Consider the following 22,143-nt stretch of genomic DNA (forward strand, 5'->3'; position numbering starts at 1 on the left):
TTGTTTATTTCACCACCCAATTCGTCCTATGATTCCCTCCTCCATCCCGCCCACCTTGTCCTTTCTTCTTTCTAAGTTCCTACGCCGTCTTGGTCCTAATTATCTAAAGTCTATTTTAGATTTCCCCATATCTGATCCTTTGTCCTTACATCTGTCCTCTTGTTCCAAAACTTATATTTCCTATTTTTCCTCTTCAGTTTTCTTTCCTTATTTCACATTCTGTCACCTCTTCTGATGCATCTTTTTTCCGTTTTTTTAATTTTTTTCTTAGAATTCTGTAGCTTTGTTTATGCTGTCCGCTTCTTATTTTTTTTTGATCATAGGTGATTGTCAATCCCTTCGATTCTATACAAATCTATAGCTAATTTCATATCGTGGCAACACTTGCAGTGAGAAAGGTATATGCCCTCCCCGTCTTTTTCTCAAATCTGTGGAGAGAGGTCCCTCAAAATTTTTATTTCCCTATCAGCCACCACTGACTGTTTATATAACTTCGCTGACATAATTTAGTTTCTCGATAATCTTCCAGTTGTAAATCCAGATTGCTATGTCCTCTAGGAATATTTATCTCTCGCGCTATTACCGAATTAACCCGGTATATTTTTTCTATCTGAAGGTCCATCATTTCTGGAGATATATTCAGTACAGTAGTGGGCGAGTATGGGGAGCATTCTTTCTAAGATGTCATTTTGTACTTTCGGATCCCTCTTAAACTTAAGCACAACGTGCCCTTGCCATTACTATCTTGTTGCGTCAGAATTGGACTTTTCAATCATGTTTTCTTTTATTATCCATATCCTGTATTTTTTTAGCTAATCCGTGTTTTTAATTCGTTAAATCTTCCACCTCTGCTCCTAAGTCCTGAACTCTTTTTGTCAACTTGTCTAGCTTTTTTGATATGTGGACCCCCCATTTCTCTGTATATCTGTCCCAAGCTCTTCCTAATATCTTGTCAATTCTCCCTTCAACTCTCTTCTCTAATTTTCAACCTTAAAATCTTTTTTTAAATTGTCCTCAGTTGCCTGTAATATCATAACATTATATCTGTCTGCGTTTCCTCCATTATTGGCCTCCCTTAAGCAGCCTGAAGCTCCTTGCGAACCCGTCGTCCTAGATCTTAATGTCCCCGTATAGACATAGCCCCCCCTCCTTTATGGTCTTCTTTACGCGGTTTATATCGTCTTCTTCGCGTGGTCGTAGTTCTCTCTCTTAGCTCTGTAAAAAGTCTGCTTATCCTGGTCTCTTTGTCGTTTTCCCCGTAATAACTTTTTTCTTCTCTCCACTTCCACAGCTTGCTTGTCCGTCTATCCTCTCAATGAGGCCATTCCTTTCGTCCTCCTTATCCACTACTTTACTCTGTTTTCCGTGCCCCAAACTCATTCCATTCATCTTAATTACAATAGTCTCGTATATGTTAGACTTTAGAACTTCGTTAATTCTTGTTTGGCTTTCCGTTTACAACTTTTAATTTTGGAGCTGCAGATATTGAACATTCAGTCTCTTTTTCCTCCCTGTTCCACACGGTTGTTCTTGTAACTCCCGACTCATTTCTGGTTTGTTGCACGCTTGTCTTGTCATTCAAGAATCTTCTCCTTCTAACTCAGTCGCATTTAAATTTATGTTCCAAGCCAAGTTCTCTCATGCCCTTAATTTTATTTTTGGCTTTTTCTGTTCCCTTTGGTTTATTTCCCCTCTTAACTGGTGGAGGAGCCCCTTTTTCCCAACGCAAGTTGCCTTCCCTCCCATGCAGCTCACTCAAAACATGTTATAATAGTCTCTAATATTTATACTTTGTAGCTTCTTTAATTCTTATTTTGTTTTTCTTAGTGTCCACTTTGATGTTTCCACCTCCACCCCCTCCCTTTTTTTTTTTGCAAAACATTATTTGCTTCAGTCTCTCTTTCCCTCTCTTTTCGCTACTCAGTTCTTTTTCATCCATCCTCCGTATTTCCACTTTTGCACAGCTGTTGCTTTATTCATTAATCTCCTTCTTCTCAATGCGTCTTTTTAACTTCTTTTTAAAAAAAGCAAGTTCAAAACATTCCCATTTGTTTGTGTTTTGCCTTTTGGGCTTTTAGTTTTGGAGGTAGGTCTATGTTTCCCCCTTGGTAATTCCTTTAAACCTCTGTTTTGCTCTCCCGAGGCCTTGGAGGTGTACCTTTTCTTTTTCTCCCGGCTTCCGCTGCTCTTTCACCCCGGTCCCTTCAATTTTCCCTTCCTGCGGACGCTTCACAGCTGTTTAGCCTTCACTTTCTTCCACCTCAGTAACTTGTCCCTTTGTGGCTGGAGGTTTATACATACTATATATATTTACCTTCCTTACACTCTTCTCTACTTCTGATGGGTCGTTTATTTGGAAGGGTGCTTTAAAGCCTCTTTCTTGCCAGAAGCCGGTTTTATTAGCAGGCCTGGTGCTCCTAGGCTGCCCCAACGGCAACTGGCTGCTCTGCGGGTTCCCAGTCCTTGCTCCTCCAAAACCGCTCGAGGTGTGTGGAAAGGTGGGGGAATTTGGAACCCCGATCGAGCCCCTTCAAAACGAGCAAACGGTTTCTTTTCGAGTGCTACTCCACCATCTCCCCCAGTTCTGGGCTCAAAAGCCCTATTATTGGGTCCCTTATGCCCGCGGGGAGTTACAAAACGCAGGACGAAGCTCCGCTCTCTGCGCTTTATTTTCGCCTGCCCTTTTCCGCCGGAAGTGAGTGTTCTCTTCTCCTATAAGTCACACATTTGTTTAACAGGACAGCAGACAAGGCTCACACGCCCAGTATGGGTTTAACTGAATCACAAGCATCTGGCCTCTCCTGTTTACATGGCCCTAATCATGACCTTGGAACCAGTTTAACAGAGTCCAGCCTCAGAAGAAGGCCCAATGACAAACCACCCACCCCTGAAAGCTTGTGCCAAGAAAATTCAAGACAGGGTCTTCATAAGTGGAGTCAATGTGAACGCAAAAACAAAATACAAAAATTCTAGAAGAAAGCCACCAAAAATAAAAGGCAATACTTCTCATTTTTTCATGCATTAATTAGAACTAGAAATATTCAACATTTTGCATTCTCTTTGGGTGGGGAAGTATTCTGGTGAACATCACAGAGAGCAGGAACAGAGCCCATATTCTGATTTTCATTGTATCACTTCTGATGAGGCAGTGGCAACCAGGAGCTCCATCAGAAGGGCAGTGAATCTACTGTGGGGTTTACCCTAAATTAAAAGAAACTTTTGGGGATAGCATTCAGCACCTTGGAATATTCTTTTTCAGTTGGGATTAAACCAGGAACAGATTCATCACTTCACTAACATGGAAGCCAGCTGTCATGTGTAAGGATAGACAAATCAGTTTTCAATTTTTCCAGGTTCCCCCTTTCACAGTCCTTTGTGACATCTCTAGGGCAAGTTACAGATGTGCGTAAAGTATGTGCTCGGCATGTACTAGGGTTAGAAAGGGGTGTCCTTTCCAGACGCCCCTAACTAGTACGCGCCGAGTGTGTACAAAATGGCAGCACCCGTTCTACACGGGTGCCGCCATATTGACGTCGCGGACACCTAGCATCCGCATGTTGCGTGGCGGAAATGATGCCGCAAGTGCACCATTAGCGACTTGCGGCGCCATTTCCACGCCGCAAGAGCAGCCCTGTTTTGGGTTTTTTTTGTTGCGTCCAGGAATCGTGCAGTTTGTCCACTGCGGTTCCTGGATGCAGCAACCAGCGGCACCGGCAAACTGCCCTTTTTGGGCAGTCTGTAAAGCGCCTATATTAGTTCCTAACTTTAACAATAATAAAACCACATGAAAATGCATATGATTTTCATGCCCATGCCTTCTAATAAACACATTTTTGTAATCAAACTTCCCAATACATACATTTATTGCATTTTCCTTGTTATATTTGTACATCTCCTCCTGTAACAGTCACATTTCTCTGTGAATGTTTCCTCAATATACATATTGTTGAATGCTTCCTTTGTTGAGAAAAGTGCACCACAAAATTCTGCAAAACATGTATACCAAAGGATAACTGCATTTCAGTTTTTATACAGATTCAGGAAGTGTAAATTCAGACCATTTTTATACAATAGTAATAAGAATAATAATCTGAATTAAATTCTTCCTCACTCCTGTGTTTGAAGACAGGGTAGCACATCCCCATTTGTTTCACCAAAACATCCACAAAATCTTCCAGTGCATTATAACCTCGCACGTTCATTTTCTTTCACAATGAATAATGATGCTAATAATTGTAAATACTAATCATGTATAATGTTCTTTCACAATGAATAATGATGCTAATAACTGTAAATACTAATCATGTATAATGTTCTATCAGTCTTAAAGTCTCATCTTATACTCATATCAAAGCTAAAGATATTAAATACCTCCTTTGTTGCACTCAGAAAGCAAAAGCTCTCCTTATAGCCAATATATAAGAATGTAAGTGACAAATGGGAAGAACCAAGAGGCTTCTTACATGTTATCATAGGCATTCTAGGCAAGAATGGTGTAAATATGGCGTATTAACCATTTTAACATGGCAGATATCTGGCAATCACAATCTTTTCCATGATTACCAACACCCCAAGTAGAAACAGGATGTCATTAAAAATTCACTCCACTTTAAAATTATTTAAGGAGCAGAGGCTATAAGACTTTAGGCCTATTTCAACACTCTAATGGGAAAAAGAGTTACATTTATCACTAAGAACTGGTAACCTTCTGACATGGTCAAGAACATATTTCACCAGATTTTAACACAACCTTGTTTGCAGCATAAATAATTCCCATTTTAAGAACAGATGCTGAAACAAGATTTGTTCAAGCTTGCCACCTCATAAGAGTGCAACTGGATCCAGATGTTCCCTGCACATATGTCAATTTATGTCAGGGCAGGCAGCCTTTTGGAAACTGGGGCCTGAATTCTCACACTGGAAGAAGGAAAGAGAAAAGGCAAACGTTGGTGTGGAGACAGCTCAAACTACCACACACTGTGGACTGTCCACCTCTGACCTATTCTATTTCCATGCATTCTCCATCTCACATTCCTGTTTGGCTTTCTGTAGGTCAGAAAACTAGGTGCTGTAATATCTGTGCCTGAGGAAATGGTAGGAGAAATGCTTGGTGAAATTTTCTTCCCCAAAAAATCTCACCATTCTTCCCTTTACTAAATGTAAAGGGATTATCTTGTTTTTAGGAATTCCCTTACCTTAGGAAGATTTATGGCTGAGTTTTTATAGAGGGTGTGGGACTTCCCATGACAGGTGCAAATAGCATTTCTAAGTTGGATTTGTGCAGCCCTCCAAATACTGTTGGACTACAACTCCCAGCAGCCCTAGTCAACATAGACAATGGGAAAAATACTGGGAAATGCAATTCAGTAATGTTTGGAAGGCTGCACAATTCCCACTATTACTTTTAATAAATAAAGCCCTGCCATGTAGAAGAGGCCATATGAGTTGGAAGGCTAAACACATAACCTCTAGGATCTTTATCAATGTAGGGAGGTATTGTTCACTTTTTAAAAACACTTCGATGCATAAAAAACTGAATCTTTTCTCCAATCTGCTATCTGAAATGGTGCCGTCCTAGAACTTGGCCATACAGTTTTGCTGAATGTGTAGGCTACCTCTCAGTTTCAAGGTATCTAGTCTCAGAGGTGTTGCATCTATATCTTTGTATCAAGTATGCATGGTAGTCATTTTGGTTTAAAGTATCTTAATAAACTGTTAGGCTGTGGTGGAGAAGGCAGACTTTTCTTTTTCATTTTAAGCTTGTCATGGGTTTTGCTCAACCGCATTTTGGAAACAGGAGTCTGACACTTCCACTCCTCCAACAGTTCTTTCTGCATCTCTTCAGGCAACTCAGAAAATGTCTTGGGATCAATAGTTGGAGGAAGGACAAGTTCTGGACCTTCCTTCCCGCCTCCGTCACAGAAGACTTTGTTATTTGACTGTTTCTGCCCTTCTGGAACACAAGCATAGAAATGAGATGGAACTGGGGACAAGTTTTTAGCATCCACAGATTCTGTATAATCAGTGACTGATATGTTTTCTGCAGCCTCATGGGCACTGAGGCTTATTCTGTCTTCTGTTTTGTCCAGTTCTTCCATCCTGGCAGGCAATGTCTTGTGTAAAAGAGTTACTGCAGTATCTCCTTCTCTCTTCTGAGCATTTATAATTTCCTCTTTTATTTCTTCTGGAAGCTGATTAAAGACATCATAGTCAATATCAGCTGGAAGTACATGAAGAGGAACATCATGAATGTCAGGCTGTTTTGAGAGGCTCAATGTCTCTTGAGGAGCTTGTATATTTCTTATGTTTCTTGCCTCTGATAAAACTTCATCAGGTTTCACCTGATCTTCTAGAAATGCATGTTCTACAGCATTCACATTCTCCATTTTCTGCAACACAAATGATACAATGCTATGTGCATAATGAAAAGATAGGTAGTAGGAATTTGTCAACTGGCTGTAATGGCAAACTTCTGCCTCCAAGCTGAATCTATTTCTTCTCCATACAGCAACACAATAGTACCACCTTGCAAACCAATTTACAGATGCTAGCAGTTCAAAAACACCTTTACCTGACTACAGAAGCTGCTAATCCATAAAAACATTTATTAGCATGCTTGCCTATACATACATATTTTACTTATTTATAGAAATTCCTCATTGGCTGTCTGGATCAACTTCTGATTCTTCTGCTACTAGTACTTTTTAATTTAATGAATGGAAATGAAACAACTATGTATTCAAACTGATAGTCTTTTAATTGTTCTACTTGGGTCAACTAATAGGACACATTCATCAAAAATTATTTGTCTGTAAAACAAGCAAACAAAAATACAAACCACCGAACTTACATAAGTAAGCTTTCCACAGCTTGAAGAAGGTGATGGGCGAGTTAAATAAAACCCAATAGACTCCTTGGTAGAAGCAGGAGCATTCTTGAGGTTGGAGAAGCAGACATTCAGAAGGGTCAGATGAAATGGAGCCTTCACATTTATCATTTTATGGAACAGTTTCATAAGGATGGCAACCAAGTGGGTCTTGATGCTGGCATCATCTGGATACAAATATTTAAATTAAAGAGAAAGAGGAAAATGCAAGTGTACCAATCTCACAGTGCCAGGAAACTGAATAAAGGGTACAGAGTAGACAATGGGCTGAAAAAAGTGGAACATAAAGCAAAGGTTGAGGAAAGGGATAAGAAAGAGAAAGAGATGACTCAAGAAATTAAGGGTATAGCCAAACTGTAGAAATAAATGAATGAATTAGGCTATTGCTACGCTGTAGAAATAAAGCAATTTGATACCTCTTTAACTGTCATGGCTGAATACTGGAATTTGTAATTTCATGTTGCATCAGTGCTCTCTGACAGACCAGGAGAAATACCATATCCGACCATATCTCTCCGCCTCTACTGCCAAGATCCTGGTCCATGCCCTAGTGATCTCACGACAATATACAATACATATATTGTATTGTATATAAGAATGTTGTCTTCCAGGCGAGGCCCGTTGTTGCTGGCCTGCCTCTCTCCCCCTCAAGATGGTGGTCGGAAGGAGGGCTTTTTTTTTTCAGGCCAGGCCTCTCTCCCCCTCAAGATGGTGGTCGGAAGGAGGGCTCTTTTTTTAGGACTGTGCATTTTTTCCAGTACAGTGCTATGTACACTAAAGGCAATATATACATTTATAATAACAACAACAGTGTCACAAAGGCAGATTACCTGTTCCAATTCTCTGAACCACATGAGATGGAATAGGACATTGACGGCTCTCTCGGTTAAACCATTTATTGGTAAGCGTAAACTGGCGAAGAGTCAATCTTATTGTATGTGGCTTTCTCCCATCTTTGGATAACCTGACAAAAACAAGAGAAAGTTGACAGAGAGTGATATACAAATACTTTGCAAATATTATAGTCCGATCTAGCTGAAGAGAGATGCATAGTCTTCCGTAATTAGGAAAACTAATCGACATCAAGCCTGTATATAGCATTGCAGGGGTTTCAGCTTTTTCAGCCATGTGGTCTTAGTAACTTTTAAAACACTATAAAAGCAAGCAGCATATTGCAGGGGTATGAGGAAAATATGGTGGATTAGGAGCCAGTGTTACAGTATATTAAAAGTGTTTTTAACTAACATGTTCAGAACTGGCCTTAACTCTTTAGAAAAAGCAACAGCAGGGGAGTAACATCCTTCATCAGACTGAGACAGCAATTTGATGAAAGTGCAACTTCCTCCCATGTCTCCCCTACCCCCAGTGATAATCACATCTATCCATGACACTCTTATTTCAGGGGCAGATAGCTTTGGGAGTAATCTTTGACATACAGAAAGTACTGGGAAAAGGTTAAGTCCCACTTTCCTTGTGGCATCATCTCATTATAACTCACAAGCCCTGCTCTGGGGTTGCTGTTTATAAGAAGATGGTGTGGCCATTTCTAAGGACAGTAATGAGAACAATTTTAATTATAGGCTGGCCTGTTGATTGAGAGAGGGCTTCTCTAACACAATGAATCCATACCTGTAATTCTTATAAACCCTGGCCAGCAAGGCCAGTGGTCATGGATTATGAGAAATGTAGTTTAAATATTTAGAGAGAAACCATGTCCTAGGAGGCTGTTTTAGAAGGCCTGGTTTGAAACTTTACAGTCTGTCAACACTAACTTTGTACAGAAGGGGTGGACAACTTTCCAGTGGCAGGTTATCAGACAACACTCATCCCAACCAGAGCTGGGATGAGTGTATCAGCCACATGGCTGAAAAAGCTGAAACCCCTGCAGTGCTATATACAGCCCACACCACTGAATCTCTGTGATTTTGTACAGTACACACTTCTATACCATATAGCCTTGCAGACTGTCAGGTCAGAGCATCTTCTCCCCTTTCTGGAAAGGAAGGGCTAAATCATGTGTCACCACTGGTTCAATGTGAAGGTGATAGAGTTGTACATTGTGATGGCACAGAGTGGGGGCAGCAGGGGAAACAGAAACAGCAAGTCAAGAGCATGTGTTGCCCATCCTTCTAGTACAGCAAAAATGGCATAGAGTTCATGGCTAGCAGGTGGACAATTTACACTGAATAAGGATAATAAATTAGAGGGAAGGAACAGTTTAAAGCAGGGAAGATGGCAGAAGAATTAACTGAGACAGTAAATAGAAGTAGTAATATCACAATATTGCCAGGCCAACTGTATGTAAGGAAAAGAATAAAGCTCAATAGCTCCAGAAGAAACTTTGGCCAACAAATGTCACTAAAAGGCTTTTTAAAAAATATAAAGCAAAGATTATTATATTTGTGCTTATTCCCAAATACATATGAATTGAATACATACTCAGTTGCCAGCAACACAAGTGCCTAAATACCTTCAAAGACCAGATCCAATTCAATCTTGGAATCTAACCAGGATAAGGCCTAGTTTGTACTGGGAAGGAAGACTGCCAGGAAATATCAGGTGCTGAAGGCTGTATTTCAGAAGAAGGCAATGGCAAACCATGCCTAACAAAATCCTGTGAAATTCATGGGGCCAGCGTAAGTCAACAGGTGACTTAAATATACATATTTACTACCTTAAATTTAGCAATAATAGTTATTATCTACCTGTGCAAAAGGTTGGTGAGTAGTTCTTCGATTTTCTTTTTCACTTCTGCTTCAGAAGAGCACTTTTTAAAGGAGTCCTCATCACTCAGGGACTGCAATAGATAGATAGATAGAACAAAGTATGTTACAAATGAAACAATTAAATGCAAATCTATAAGGGAAGAAGGAAATCTCTTACCCACATATTCTTCTTTAGTTGGGTTTTCTACTCTAACACACTGCATCCCCGAGAGTTACCCTGTTAAATCACATTTGAAATATTGCACTGGATTGGCCAAAGGTAATTTTATGATGAATCACCTGTCCTTATTCAAACATCATCAAAATATCTGACTATGTGATGGATGAGGTTCATGTGGGAGCAAGCTATATCTACTGTTTGAAAATATATGAGACCACACGAATGCATGTTTGCACATAACGCAGTCCTATGGGATCCCTACCTGTGAAACCAGGTATAGAAAATAACATTTCAATTGTATAATGTAAAGTAAAGAAACCCAGCTGCCAAGAAGCAAATATGCCTCTTTGGGTATATGCCCAGTGTAGTTTGTTCATTACACTAAAATAGAGAACAAGAAAATGTGGGGGATAGAGTTGTTTTGTGGTCCTCAATCCTCCCATACACCCCAGATGGCCTTTTTGCTGGCAAAAAAGTTAATTGCCTCTAATGGAGGTTTCCAAGAGTGGCAATTTACCTCTTCAAAATTTTCAAAGCCAGAACTTTCAGAGATTTGGAATAGTGGTTGATAGTCCATGTGGCTTTTAAAGGCAGAATATTGACCCTTGGATCTGGAACAGTTGCCCATTCCAATACTAGGCCAATGAAAGATTGTTGAGAAATGATGTATAGAAAGAAAGAGAGAGAGAGAGAGAGAGTGCACCCAGAGCTTACTTTTTTGTACTACATTTCCCAGACTCTCTAAACCAGCATTGCCAGTGGCTGGGGACTATGGGAGTTTCAGTCCAAAGAAAGAAACCTTTTCAAAGTTTCCAAATAACTCATTATCTGGAGAAGCTGTGTTTTCATATATACCTGAGGAAGTCCTGATGGTGTGACTAGGGAGTCATCTTCTCCCCTGCTGAGTTTCTGGATATGCTGTGTTGCTGAAATGCCTAGCTCTCTTTCTAGCATCGCAGCTGAACACAACTGGAGATCACACACAGTACTAAGTCCCAGTTTCATGAGACGTTTTGCAGTTTTAAAACCAATACCTGCACAAGGAAGGGAAAAACTCTGATAATATAAGCAGCTCCCAACACAACTGAGACTAAGAAAGGAACCTGCCTCTTTCCGTGAGTGACACACTGGACTCAGAAAAGCCTATGTTCAATACCATGCTCTGTCATGAAGTGCAGATGTGCACACTGTCAGTAGGGTGAGGATTTATATCACACAAGTAGGAGCTAAAATGCATCCATCTCCCTCAAAGACAATTGTTCTGTTCTGGAACTGAGTGTAATTCCAGGCCTCTCTAAGACTTCACTTGGTGCTGACCACTGACACATATTACTGCTAAAAGATCAATAAAGTTTATCTTATAGTAGTAACATGTGTAAGTGGTCATAAAAGTGATGCAATAGATGGCAAATAGCAGATAAGCATTAAAGTCCTTTCACTGATGGAGTGCAGCATCCCCTCAGAGTCAATGATAGAACTGAACATCTAAACAATGAATTCTACCCAGGTTCTCCCTGACCAGCAATCTAATTCCCCATGGCTGGCTATGAGATCTCTGGGCTGGGCCATATCTTGCCAAGATGAGGCTGACAGGGTCACAAGGGTCCTATAGTAGAAAAACAAACAAAATCAAGGTGCACAAGTGAGGCCCATCCCTCCCATTCACCCATAGCTATAAGAGGATGGCGTCTCTCCTCTCGTGGCCTGTCTAGAGTCAGTAATGGGCTGGATGAGGGAAAACCGACTCAAGCTGAATCCAGAGAAAACGGAGGTACTAGTGATAGGTTCTCCTGGTCCAGGAATGGCGGTGATTCCACCTGTCCTGAACGGGGTCACGCTCCCTGTGAAGGACTCCGTGCGCAGTCTGGGGGTGCTTCTTGACTCGTCGCTTCACCTGACTGCTCAGGTGAATGCGACGGTCAAGAGCACCTGTTATCAGCTTCGGCTGATTCGCCAGCTGCGCCCATACCTGGCCCAGAGGGACCTTGAAACTGTTGTACATGCTCTGGTAACTTCGAGATTGGATTTCTGCAATGTACTCTACATGGGGCAACCCTTATACCAAACTCGGAAGCTGCAAATGGTGCAGAACATGGCAGCCAGGCTGGTCACTGGTGCTCCCAGGACCAGCCACATAACACCGGTTTTAAAAGATCTCCATTGGCTGCCCATTCGCTTCCGAGCTCAATATAAGGTGTTGGTAATTACCTATAAAGCCCTAAATGGCTTGGGCCCAGGATACCTAAAGGACCGCCTCTCTCCGTACATTCCGCCTCGCACCCTCAGAACGTCTGGGCAGCAGCTACTGAAGGTGCCTGGGGCTAGGTTAGTCTCCACTTCTCAGAGGACGTTTTCCACAGCTGCCCCAGCCCTTTGGAATGCGCTGCCCACAGAGCTCCGCTCGTCTACTACCCTGGCCCAATTTAGGAAGGACCTTAAAACCTTCCTATTCCAACAGGCATTCCCCGAATAAAAATCCTGTGGGCCTCCCTCCTCTTTCCGTGGCCAAGAGGTTGGGCTATGGGGCTTTTTGCTTGTTTGTTTGATTTTATTGTGATGTATTTTAATCTGATTGTATTTGCATTTGTGTTTTAACTCTGATGTAAGCCGCCCTGATCGTAGGAAGGGCGGCATATAAATAAAAATTTTATTATTATTAACTTTGCAAACAGATTAGTAAGATATGAAAATGCATTCCTCCGAACAATTTACACCCTTCCTAGTTTTCTCCAGACTTAAACTGTCAGGCTAATTAAAAATATTAAAGAAAGTCACTAACAAATATTAACCTATACTATACTATTGGAGAGCTGTTAATTTTGGCCATGATGCTAAGAAGGACTTGAAAACCTGTCTGCCTCATGGAAGAGGCTCAACTCATTACATGTATGCTATTCAGTTCCTCTACTTCCCACAGAGGAAGAGAAAACTTTGCTTGCATACCAAGGCATAAAATATCTCTGCTGTGCTGAAAAAGAACAAGTGATGGGAAGATTTTAGGGAAGCCACTACTAGTCAGGCTAGACCAGGAGTAAGCAAATACAGCAAAGCTGAGGGTCAATTTTCTTTCCGTGAGACCCCCTAGGAGGCACTTGAACTGCTAAAAATGCCCCTCAACCCACCCCCAAAACAAACAAAACAAAACAATGTTGCCAGAAGTCCATATCTGGTTTTCAAAAAATATGTATGTTTATGTTAAACAAAGCAAGCTTATTTAAAAGATTTCCAGAAAAGGCAATTCATTTATTTTGGAAACCAGAAAAAGGATAGGTGCGAGACACTTTCCTGTGTTCCAGGAAGAAAGAATGGGAAAAAGAACTTGTGTGCATGCTGTGTGCCATCCAGTCATTTCCGACTTATGGTGACCCTACCTAGAATTCTCTCCAGATATTCCTGTGCTCTTCTTCTTACAATGAAAAATAAACTCAGATGCATCCCAAACTGAGGCATAATTTCCTTCCAACTTACCAGGCACTTTTTGTATGTGGTCAAGGCTGACCATCAGGTCTTGGTGGCTCTCAGGCAACAAAACAGTTTGCTGGTTTGGTTTAAAAGTCCCAGACACCAACTTGGCAAGTAATTTATTGGATGCCACTCCCGCACAGCCTGTAAGGCCCAGCCTGTGGTACATGGCTTCTCTTAATTCCGCTGCAATCTGGGATCCCACAGCTAATCGTATATGTGCTGGATCTTCGAAAGTGACAGCTGTGAAACAGAGAGCAACTTGAAAAATTCTTTCTAGTATAGATCATCTTATCTTGGCACACAAGAACACACAAAATACATTCTATTACTTAGAAGAAGTGGCCTTCACAATTCAGAATAACATGAATAAAATAAAACTCATATAGGAAACAACTGCTAGGTGATTTGGATTGCCAATTTGACATTTTGTCCAAAAAGATACTTACTCTGCTTATTATATATGTGACCAGAGAAAGTGATTTTAGAAAAAGCATCTTTCTTCCATTGTTCTAGTCTCAAATCTACCATCCTTGTGATGTCCACAAAATTTTCATCAAATCCAAGTCTTTCAACCAGTGGAGTAAATTCTTCCAGTAATTCTGTGAAAACAAACAAATACCAAGGCACACAGCTGAGTTCACGTAGTAACTGACCACAGTAAGGTGAATGTTCTAGACATCAAAACAACTTTTCATGTATCACCCTCATATACCTTTCCCATTCATCTTCTGGTGCAACACTATGCCCATGCATTGCACCTCACAAGATAAAATCCTGATGGGTTGTGCCCCACTGCAATCTGATTGCAGCAACAAGATGCAATTGTATGGAAAAGGTTAATCCAGCCACTGGAACAACAGCAATGAGAGCAATTACAGGGTTGCAATTCTATTTCTATTCTGGAAATAAGCACTGCCGACCACAATAGGCCTTACTTCTGAGTTCTATCTAGTATAGATTATCTCTGTATCTGAGTAAACAAGTTGGCTTAGGACTGCACCGTGAAACAAAATTTTGTAGTCTAGCTCACTACAGTAGTGATATTCATATTTCCTACTAAGGGACAGAGAGAGAATTTTCCATTTTCAGGCATCCACTGAGAATCTCTAGACATCTGTGATGGAATCTTTTTAAGGTAGTGGAAGACCAACTTTCCTTCAAGTAGTCACCGGAGTTCAAACCGAAAGCCTCTTTTCTATCTCTGGATCTGCATGCAGGTATTCCTGGTTTGCAAGCTACTGAACTGCCCATGATAACATTAATATCAGATTTGGACTGACACAACCTATCCAAGCTTGATATAGGGAATCTCCTGGAGAGGCAGCACCATAATAGGACTTCCTGTCCAGCTAGCCTTGCCTTGCCCGCTTGTCTTAATGTGGTCTTCTGACTTCTGGCTTATTTCTCAATTCTGCCTCCTGGTTTGTCTGTTGCTTTTAACTACTGTACTGGCTTTATCTCTGCATCACCTCTGACTGATGCCAACAACCCAGCATTTCCAGAACTCAGACTTCATGGAAACTTTCCTACTAATCCTAATATGATCATCAAAGATCAGATGATTAATCAGTTTTTTGGATATTTGGTCCTGGCATCAGATACCCAGATTTAAACACAGATCCTAAAAGGTGGACTTTACAGTTCAGCAGCTTCACAGCCAATAGGCCCAAACTAGAATGAGGGGAGAAAGTACAAAAACTGTACCACAAAGCAGTTTATAATTAAAATCTATGCTGAGGTATAATGGCTTGGATCCTACAGTAAGTCAAATTATGGAAAGTCTCAGAAAGAAAATGTCCCATCCTCTCCTAAACAGGAAGCTGTTTATACCAGATTTATACCATACTATTTGTTCATCTGACTCAGTATTGCCTACACAGATAACTCTCCAGTTCTCAGGTTAAAGGCATCATATACTGCCAGCTCTTTTTAACTTGAGATGTCAGGGGCTGAACTTGGTGCCTTCTGCATGCCAAGTATGTGTTCCACCACTGAGTTAGGTTACTCTCCATGAGGAAACTGTGGCATGTACCTGTGACTGAGCCCCTGGGACAGAAATGGCTATAAATACAGATCAAGAAAATAAGGAAGAAACTCTTTCCTCATTATAACATTATTTTAAAAGGCTGAGGCAATACCTGTAACCTTATAAGATATTTCCCTATACTTTGTCAAGTCTTCTCCATTAACTAGCACCAGGTCTGGGCACTTTTCTTTTGCTTCTTTCACAGACATGAGTTTTTTGACCCCAAAGCTTCTGGCTTCATAATTACAGGTGACAACCACATATTTCTGCTGTACACCTGGAAGAGACAAATATGCCACCAAAAGAGGAGAAAATTGTTTATAGAATTTCTCACATTCTGAAATCTCTTTCAACATATCCACAGATGTAACATTTATACATGTACTGCCACACTGTGCCTGCTTGTCCAATGATAATCCCAATGTGTTCAAACCACTTTAGTTTTGGGATGTCACTTAAATATTGTTTTAGGCACCAGTGGCTAGTTGCCCACATGTTAGTGGGGCACTGAATCCACTTCATGTCTTAATCAAGCTTTCAAAGAAATGTCTATGGTACTGAAACCTATTCAATTCATAAACAAGTTTAGCATCTTGGATCATGGTATAGTGGTTTGAGTGTTGGACTATGACTCTAGAGACCAAGATTAAATTCCCAGTTTGGCCATGAAACCCACTGGGTGACCTTGAGCACGTCACTCTCTCTCAGCCTCAGGCGGAAGGCAATGGCAAACCTTCTTTACTTTGAACAAATCTTGACAAGAAAACCCCATGTTGCCTTAAATGAGAAATGCCTTACAAGCAGGAAAAGAGATTCCACCTCAACATTAGGAGGAACTTCCTGACAGTAAGGACTGTTTGACAGTGGAACAAACTCCCTCGGAGTGTAGTGGAATCTCCCTCCTTGGAAGTTTTTAAACAGAGGCTGGATGGCCATCTGTTGAGTACGCTTTGATTTAGATTTCCTGCATGGCAGGGGGTTGGACTGGATGGCCCTTGCGGTCTCTTCCAGCTCTATGATTCTATGATTCACACAACTCCTTCTTTAAAGCTAGCCAAAACTAGAAATTTCTGGAGTAGACAGCCCTTCTAATAATCAAAAGTCCACTTGTATAGAGAGTGCAGACTGCAATTCCAGGATTGAATAACCCCTGAAGAAGGTCAATTGGTGATAAGGCTAAAACATATTGGGCTTCTTAAAAAATAAAAGTTTTTGACCATCACATAACACAAGGGACTACGGCTGCATTCGCACTGCAGAAATAATCCTGTTTGATGCCACTTTAACTGCCATAGCTCATTGCTGTGGAATTCTGGGATTTCTAGTTTTTTGTGGCACTGGAGCTATCTGATAGGGAAGGTTAAAGGTCTCACAAAACTAAAATTTTCAGAATTCCATAGCATTGAGCCATGGCAGTTAAAGTGGTGTCAGACCAGGTTATTTCTGTAGTGTAGAGGCAACCTTTGTCTCCTTTTATTCACCACTAGGAGAACACAGCAATTCCTTGAGCTTGAGACTGGACCACTGTAACACCCAATCAACCCTGACACCAGCAGCATAAGCGATCCAAGATCTGTTTGGTGTATACAGCAACCCTACTCTTTTGGTGTCAAAAATATTAAGAAAATGTAAATGTCTGCTATAAATGAGATGCAAAGTGGAGTGCAAAGATAAACAAGACCATCTTCTTGTGCACAGCAAAAAGTGAAAAGATCACATCTTTGTTCTAATAAATGAAAGCCAACAAATCAGCAAAGCAGATGGTGTTATCTTGATAATGTTCCAACTACATGGGTTGCACTGGAAGGGAGCTAGATATAATTTAGGAAGAATTTAAAACCTCAGGAATAATTTTGTGATGTTAAGAGTTGTCTAATATCTAATCATGGAATAGACCACCTGTGAGAGTGCTGGACTCTCCTTCATTGGAGAGTTTTAAGCAGAGGTTGGATGGTCATCTTTCATGAAGGCTTTGGCTGTGGATTCGTGAACTGGCAGGGAGTTGTACTAGATGGTCCTTGTGAGTACCTTCCAACTCTATTATTATTCTTCAAGAAAAAGAGAAGTTACAGGTGCAGTCTTGCTACTGATGTATCCCTTGGAAGCATATTCAACAACAAAATGTAAGATTACCTAAAGGTTTGCCTCTTAATTCAGGATTGAAGATCATTTCCACCTGTGCATAAAAACAGTCCAAATCCAGATGCACAATGATTCTGTTCTGAGAGCTTCCTGTTGACATCCATTTGCCAGAACAAGCTGCAAAGAAAGGTGACAGTTCAGAAGACTCATTTTTTGTATTATTTTGGTGTAAATGAAATATATTAACTTGTTGGATGTGATTAGGATTGCCACTGCTGTATATCCGGTGCTTTTCTTAACAGCATTTTTCATAGTGGTGTAGTTGTTGGACTATGACACTGGCGACCAGGGTTTGTTTTCAGTGGGCTCAACCATGGAAACCAAATGAAGAACCTTGGGGGAGTCACACACGCTCAACCCCCTAAAAACCCAGTACAATACTATACTCCATAGTGTCACCATAAGTCAGAAATGGCTTGAAGGCACACAAGAACAACAGTTATGCTATAGATGTATAGAAAAAGTAAGATCTTGCTTGCACAGAGATCCGTTGTAGCAAAAATTTATTCCAGCTAAATTTCAATGTGTCAAACTGTCATTCAAGGGCACATAAACAAAGGAAGCATGCAGCAGTCAGGGATGCAAACATTTTACAAACCAACTCAAAGACCGGATAAGCAGCTCTTTTGAACTGTAGCTCCCAGAAGCTGTTGGCTGAGAGCTGGAATTCCAAAGAGTTCACTTAGCCAAGCTTGATTTCCACTAAAGCAAGCCTTGCACAACTGGCTGATCACCAACAGTGACTTAACTGACTCTTGGACATAATACTGTACAGCAAATTGATGCTCTCCACTCCAGTTTTACACTTGCTTTGTTACACACAATTTCCATGAAAGTATTCTAGCAGACAAGAAAAACCACAATCAAGCACTAGTTTTCTAGTTATGGGGTTGGGTTTATGGCTTGTTTTAGCCACAGTGGTGTATCAGACTCTGTTTCAGGGAGAAGAAGGCTGAAATTCTTCCTCAGCCATAGAAACCCACTGGGTGACTGTGGACAAGTCACTGTCTCTCAGCCTCAGAGGTGGGCAATGACAGACCCCTCTGAACAAATCTTGCCAAGAAAACCCTGTGATAGTCACCTTAGGATTGCCCTACATCAGAATAAACTTGAAGGCACACAACAATTAGGGGTTGTTTTTTTTTAAAGATAGATATTATTTTCAGTTTAGCACCAGAGAGTGAATGAGTACAAAACACAGCAAGATCGGATCTTGATTCATCCCACTTAAAGTTGATCCATACAGTAAATTGTTCAAAGATCTATCAACACATAAGTAAATCTCACTGATTCAAAGAGCCTTCCCTAGCCAGACTGACAAAAGGATTTTAATTCAAATGCATTTTGTTAGCGGAAACACACAACAAACACACACACACATTCCTTCCTATGGAGTATAACATAATCCAGCAGTGGGCAGCTGTTGTGTGGTTGGAACCCAATTTTCATTCCTTCATCAGGTCACACTGTCACACCTTTTAAAAAATGTCTAGGTGGTTTATACCACCCCTCCATGAGCCAAAACCACTGAAAAAGCAGTGATTTAACATAATATTTTGTTTTTATTTTTGTTAATTAGTGGGGCTGTGGGCTTTGAGGATCTTTAGGGACCTCCGTTTGGGTCTCTACTATTAAGCCAGGGCCGTTAAAGTGGTCTCAGATTATTTCCGCAGCATGTTCTGGACAAAAATCAGCAAAAAAAGACAAATAAAAAGGTCTGGGAGCAAATCAAGCTTGTACTCTTACTGGAAGCCTAAATGATTGAAATGAAGCTATGTACTTATCTATTTGAAATGTTAATGTTGGGTAACGTGGAAGACAGTAGGAAGAGTTATGTATGTATTATTTATTTATTTATGTATTCTATTGTAACCTGCCTTTATCCTTCTGGAAAGGTGGGATATAAATAAAATCTATTATTATTATTATAAGAGGATGAGGAGATTACAGATGGATTTGTTTAACATAGGAAGCCACAACCCTGAGTTTGCAAGACCTGAGCAGGGCTGCTAATGTCCTGGAGGTCTCTCATTTATAGGGCTGCCATAAATCAAAGCAAACTTGACAGCACAAATTAACAAAACTTGTAGTGCTGTTGCAAGGGAAGAGGAGGAAGCAGACAAAACCAGAATGAATGTGGCTGCACAGTACGGCCTAGTGGAGACCAGTGTTCAAATCCCTGTTAGGTCATGGAAACTCACTGGTGATTTTGGGCAAGTCACACTCTCTCAGCCCCAGAGGATGGCCATGGCAAACACGCTGATGAAACTTGCCAAGAGAACCCCGTAATAGGTTCTCCTTAGGGTCGCCATGCGTGGGAAATTATTAAGACAGACACAATACAAAACAATTACAACCAGATGCAACCCGAGTCCCCTTATTCTCACACATCTGTCCCTAGTTTACCCTACAGCCCTAAACGCTCTAAAGGCAGGGTGACAAGATGTCCTCACCGCAAAGGAGGACAAGGCACCACAAAATGTAGGACACTCAAGAAAAAAAGGAAGGACATTGCCACATATGCACTCTTAGAAATATTAATTCGTGCTTCTTAGTGCACTGCAAAAATAATCCAGTTTGACACCACTTTAGCTGAAGGCTAGGGAATCCTGGGAACTGTAGTTCTGTGAGACATTGAGCCTTCTCTGTCAGAGAGTGCTCTGGTGCTACAACAGACTACAATTCCCAGGATTCCCTAGCACTGAGCCAGGGCACTTAAAGCGGTCTCAAACTGGATTATTTCTGCAGTGCTGATGTAGCCTCGAGTAGCTGCCTTGGCTCAATGCTAGGGAATCCTGGGAGCTGTAGTTTTGTGAGACATTTAGCCTTCTCTGCCAGAGTGGGGAAATGGAGGACTTGTCCTGGAAAAGGAGAACATCTGCTCAACCTGCTGAAAGAAAACAGAAAGGAGGGACATGAATGCTTTTTCTAGACCCACACAAACACACTCCCTCCCTCCCACGATACAGCCATAAGCCTCATCCCAACGGAGGAGCCTTGCGAGAGGCTCCATCTTGGGGAATTGCTTTATTATTTACATGAGGCTTTCCCCTCAGGAGAGGGAAGGCCATGAAGAAGATGAAGCCCAGGTTCTCTGTCGGGGACTGGGAGAAGCCAAGCCCCTTCTTCTTCCTCCTCCTCTCCCTCAGAGTCCTCCATTTTGGGCCGCCCCTTGCAACAAGCCCAGCCTCCTCCAAGGCGGAGCGACCTGGCCTAAAAGGACCCTCAGGCGGCCCAAAACACACTGCAGAAGTAATCCAGTGTGAGACCGCTTTAACTGTCCTGGCTCAATCCTAGGGAATCCTGGGAACTGTAGTTTTGTGAGACGTTTAGCCTTCTCTGTCAGAGAGAGAGAGAGAGAGAGAGCTCTGGTGCCACTATAAACTACAGTTCCCAGAATTCCCTAGCACTGAGCTAGGGGCAGTTAAAGTGGTCTCAAACTGGTTTGTTTCTGCAGTGTGTTGTGGACCTGAAAGAGGAGGCGAAAGCTAACTGAAGCTACATCAGCACTGCAGAAATAATCCATTTTTTGACCACTTTAACTGCCTTGGCCCAAGTCTAGGGAATCCTGGGACCTGTAGTTTGTGGCACCAGAGCTTCTCTGGTCAGCTCTGGCTCTGGCTCTGGCGTAGCAATAAATTGAAATTCCCAGGATAGCCTAGCATTGAGGTCCAAAACACACTTCAGGAATAATCCATTGTGGTGTTGTGGTTTAAGTGTTGGACTATGACTCTGGTGCCCAGGGTTGGAATCCCAGTTTGGCCACAGAAATCCCACTGGGTGGCCTTGGGCAAGTCACACTCTCTCAGCCTCAGGGAAAGGCAATGGCAAACCTCCTCTGAACAACTCTTTCCAAGAAAACCCCATGATAGATTTACCTTAGAGTCATCATAAGTCAGAAACGACTTGAAGGCACACAACAACTACAAGGCCTTACAGAACTTAGTTGGGCTCACTTATGAATAAGCGCACTGACACTGAGCTGTGCTTGTGGGGATTCCAGTCTAGGGTTTTGTGATATATTTAATCTTCCTCTTGTCAGGCAGCTCTGGTGTCCCACTAAACCACAAATCAGAATCAATCCGAACTTAAAGTGCCTACATCTAATCCGCACTGCAGAATTAATGCAGTTTGGTACCACTTTCATGGCAACAGCTCCATGCTATGCAATCCTGGAATTTGTAGTTGTGGCACCAGAGCTTTCTGACAAGAAGGCCAAATAACTCACAAAACTATAGAATTCCATAGCATTGAGCCATGGTAGTTAAAGTGATATCAAATTAGTTCACACTTTGTAAACCACTTAGTACCTTGGTAAGCAGTATAGAAATGTACTTGCTATTGCTATTATTTCTGCAGTGTAGATTAGACTCTTGGATGAGCCAAAGGCTCTCAGCCACAGGAAACCCTTTGATATGTTTGCCTTCTGTGTGTGTTGTGTGCCTTCAAGTTGTTTCCAACTTACAGTGACCCTAAGGAGACTCTGACATGGGGTTTTCTTGGCAAGATTTGTTCAGAGGAGGTTTGCCATTGCTTTCCCCTGGGGCTGAGAGGTGTGACTTGGCTAAGGTCACCATTAGGGTTGCCATAAGTCCGAAATGACTTGTAGGCACACAAAAACAACAAGAATGAATGAGAAACCTTCTAAGAACCCCAGTCACCAACTGCGCTGGTCAGGTCTTTCAAATTCATGCTTTCTGCATTGAATCAATCCACCTGTAACACAGTGTCTCTCTTT

General features: G+C 41.5%; 2 protein-coding genes across 4 annotated transcripts in view; one reads left to right on the plus strand and one right to left on the minus strand.

Moving 5' to 3' along the window:
- The window catches only part of STARD6 (StAR related lipid transfer domain containing 6), a 71,704-nt gene that overhangs the window by 22,164 nt on the left and 27,397 nt on the right, over positions 1–22,143 (plus strand). The gene's annotated exons all lie outside the window — the stretch shown is intronic.
- POLI (DNA polymerase iota) lies at positions 3,846–20,600 on the minus strand. 3 transcript variants are annotated; one of them, XM_042448962.1, is made up of 10 exons: positions 20,444–20,600; positions 17,397–17,522; positions 15,376–15,540; positions 13,684–13,836; positions 13,241–13,477; positions 10,628–10,806; positions 9,592–9,683; positions 7,717–7,850; positions 6,851–7,053; positions 3,846–6,389 (listed from the first exon to the last, which is right to left on the minus strand). In XM_042448962.1, exons 1-10 carry the CDS (start codon positions 20,562–20,564, stop codon positions 5,685–5,687), a joined length of 2,115 nt encoding a protein of 704 aa, XP_042304896.1. In that variant the 5' UTR covers positions 20,565–20,600; the 3' UTR covers positions 3,846–5,684. The 3 variants fall into 3 exon arrangements, with proteins under 3 accessions (XP_042304896.1, XP_042304897.1, XP_042304898.1); XM_042448963.1 differs by lacking the exon at positions 20,444–20,600 and adding an exon at positions 19,607–20,052; XM_042448964.1 differs by lacking the exon at positions 15,376–15,540.

This window comes from Sceloporus undulatus, chromosome 2 (genome assembly GCF_019175285.1).
Source record: "Sceloporus undulatus isolate JIND9_A2432 ecotype Alabama chromosome 2, SceUnd_v1.1, whole genome shotgun sequence".
NCBI classification, from domain to species: Eukaryota; Metazoa; Chordata; class Lepidosauria; order Squamata; family Phrynosomatidae; genus Sceloporus; species Sceloporus undulatus.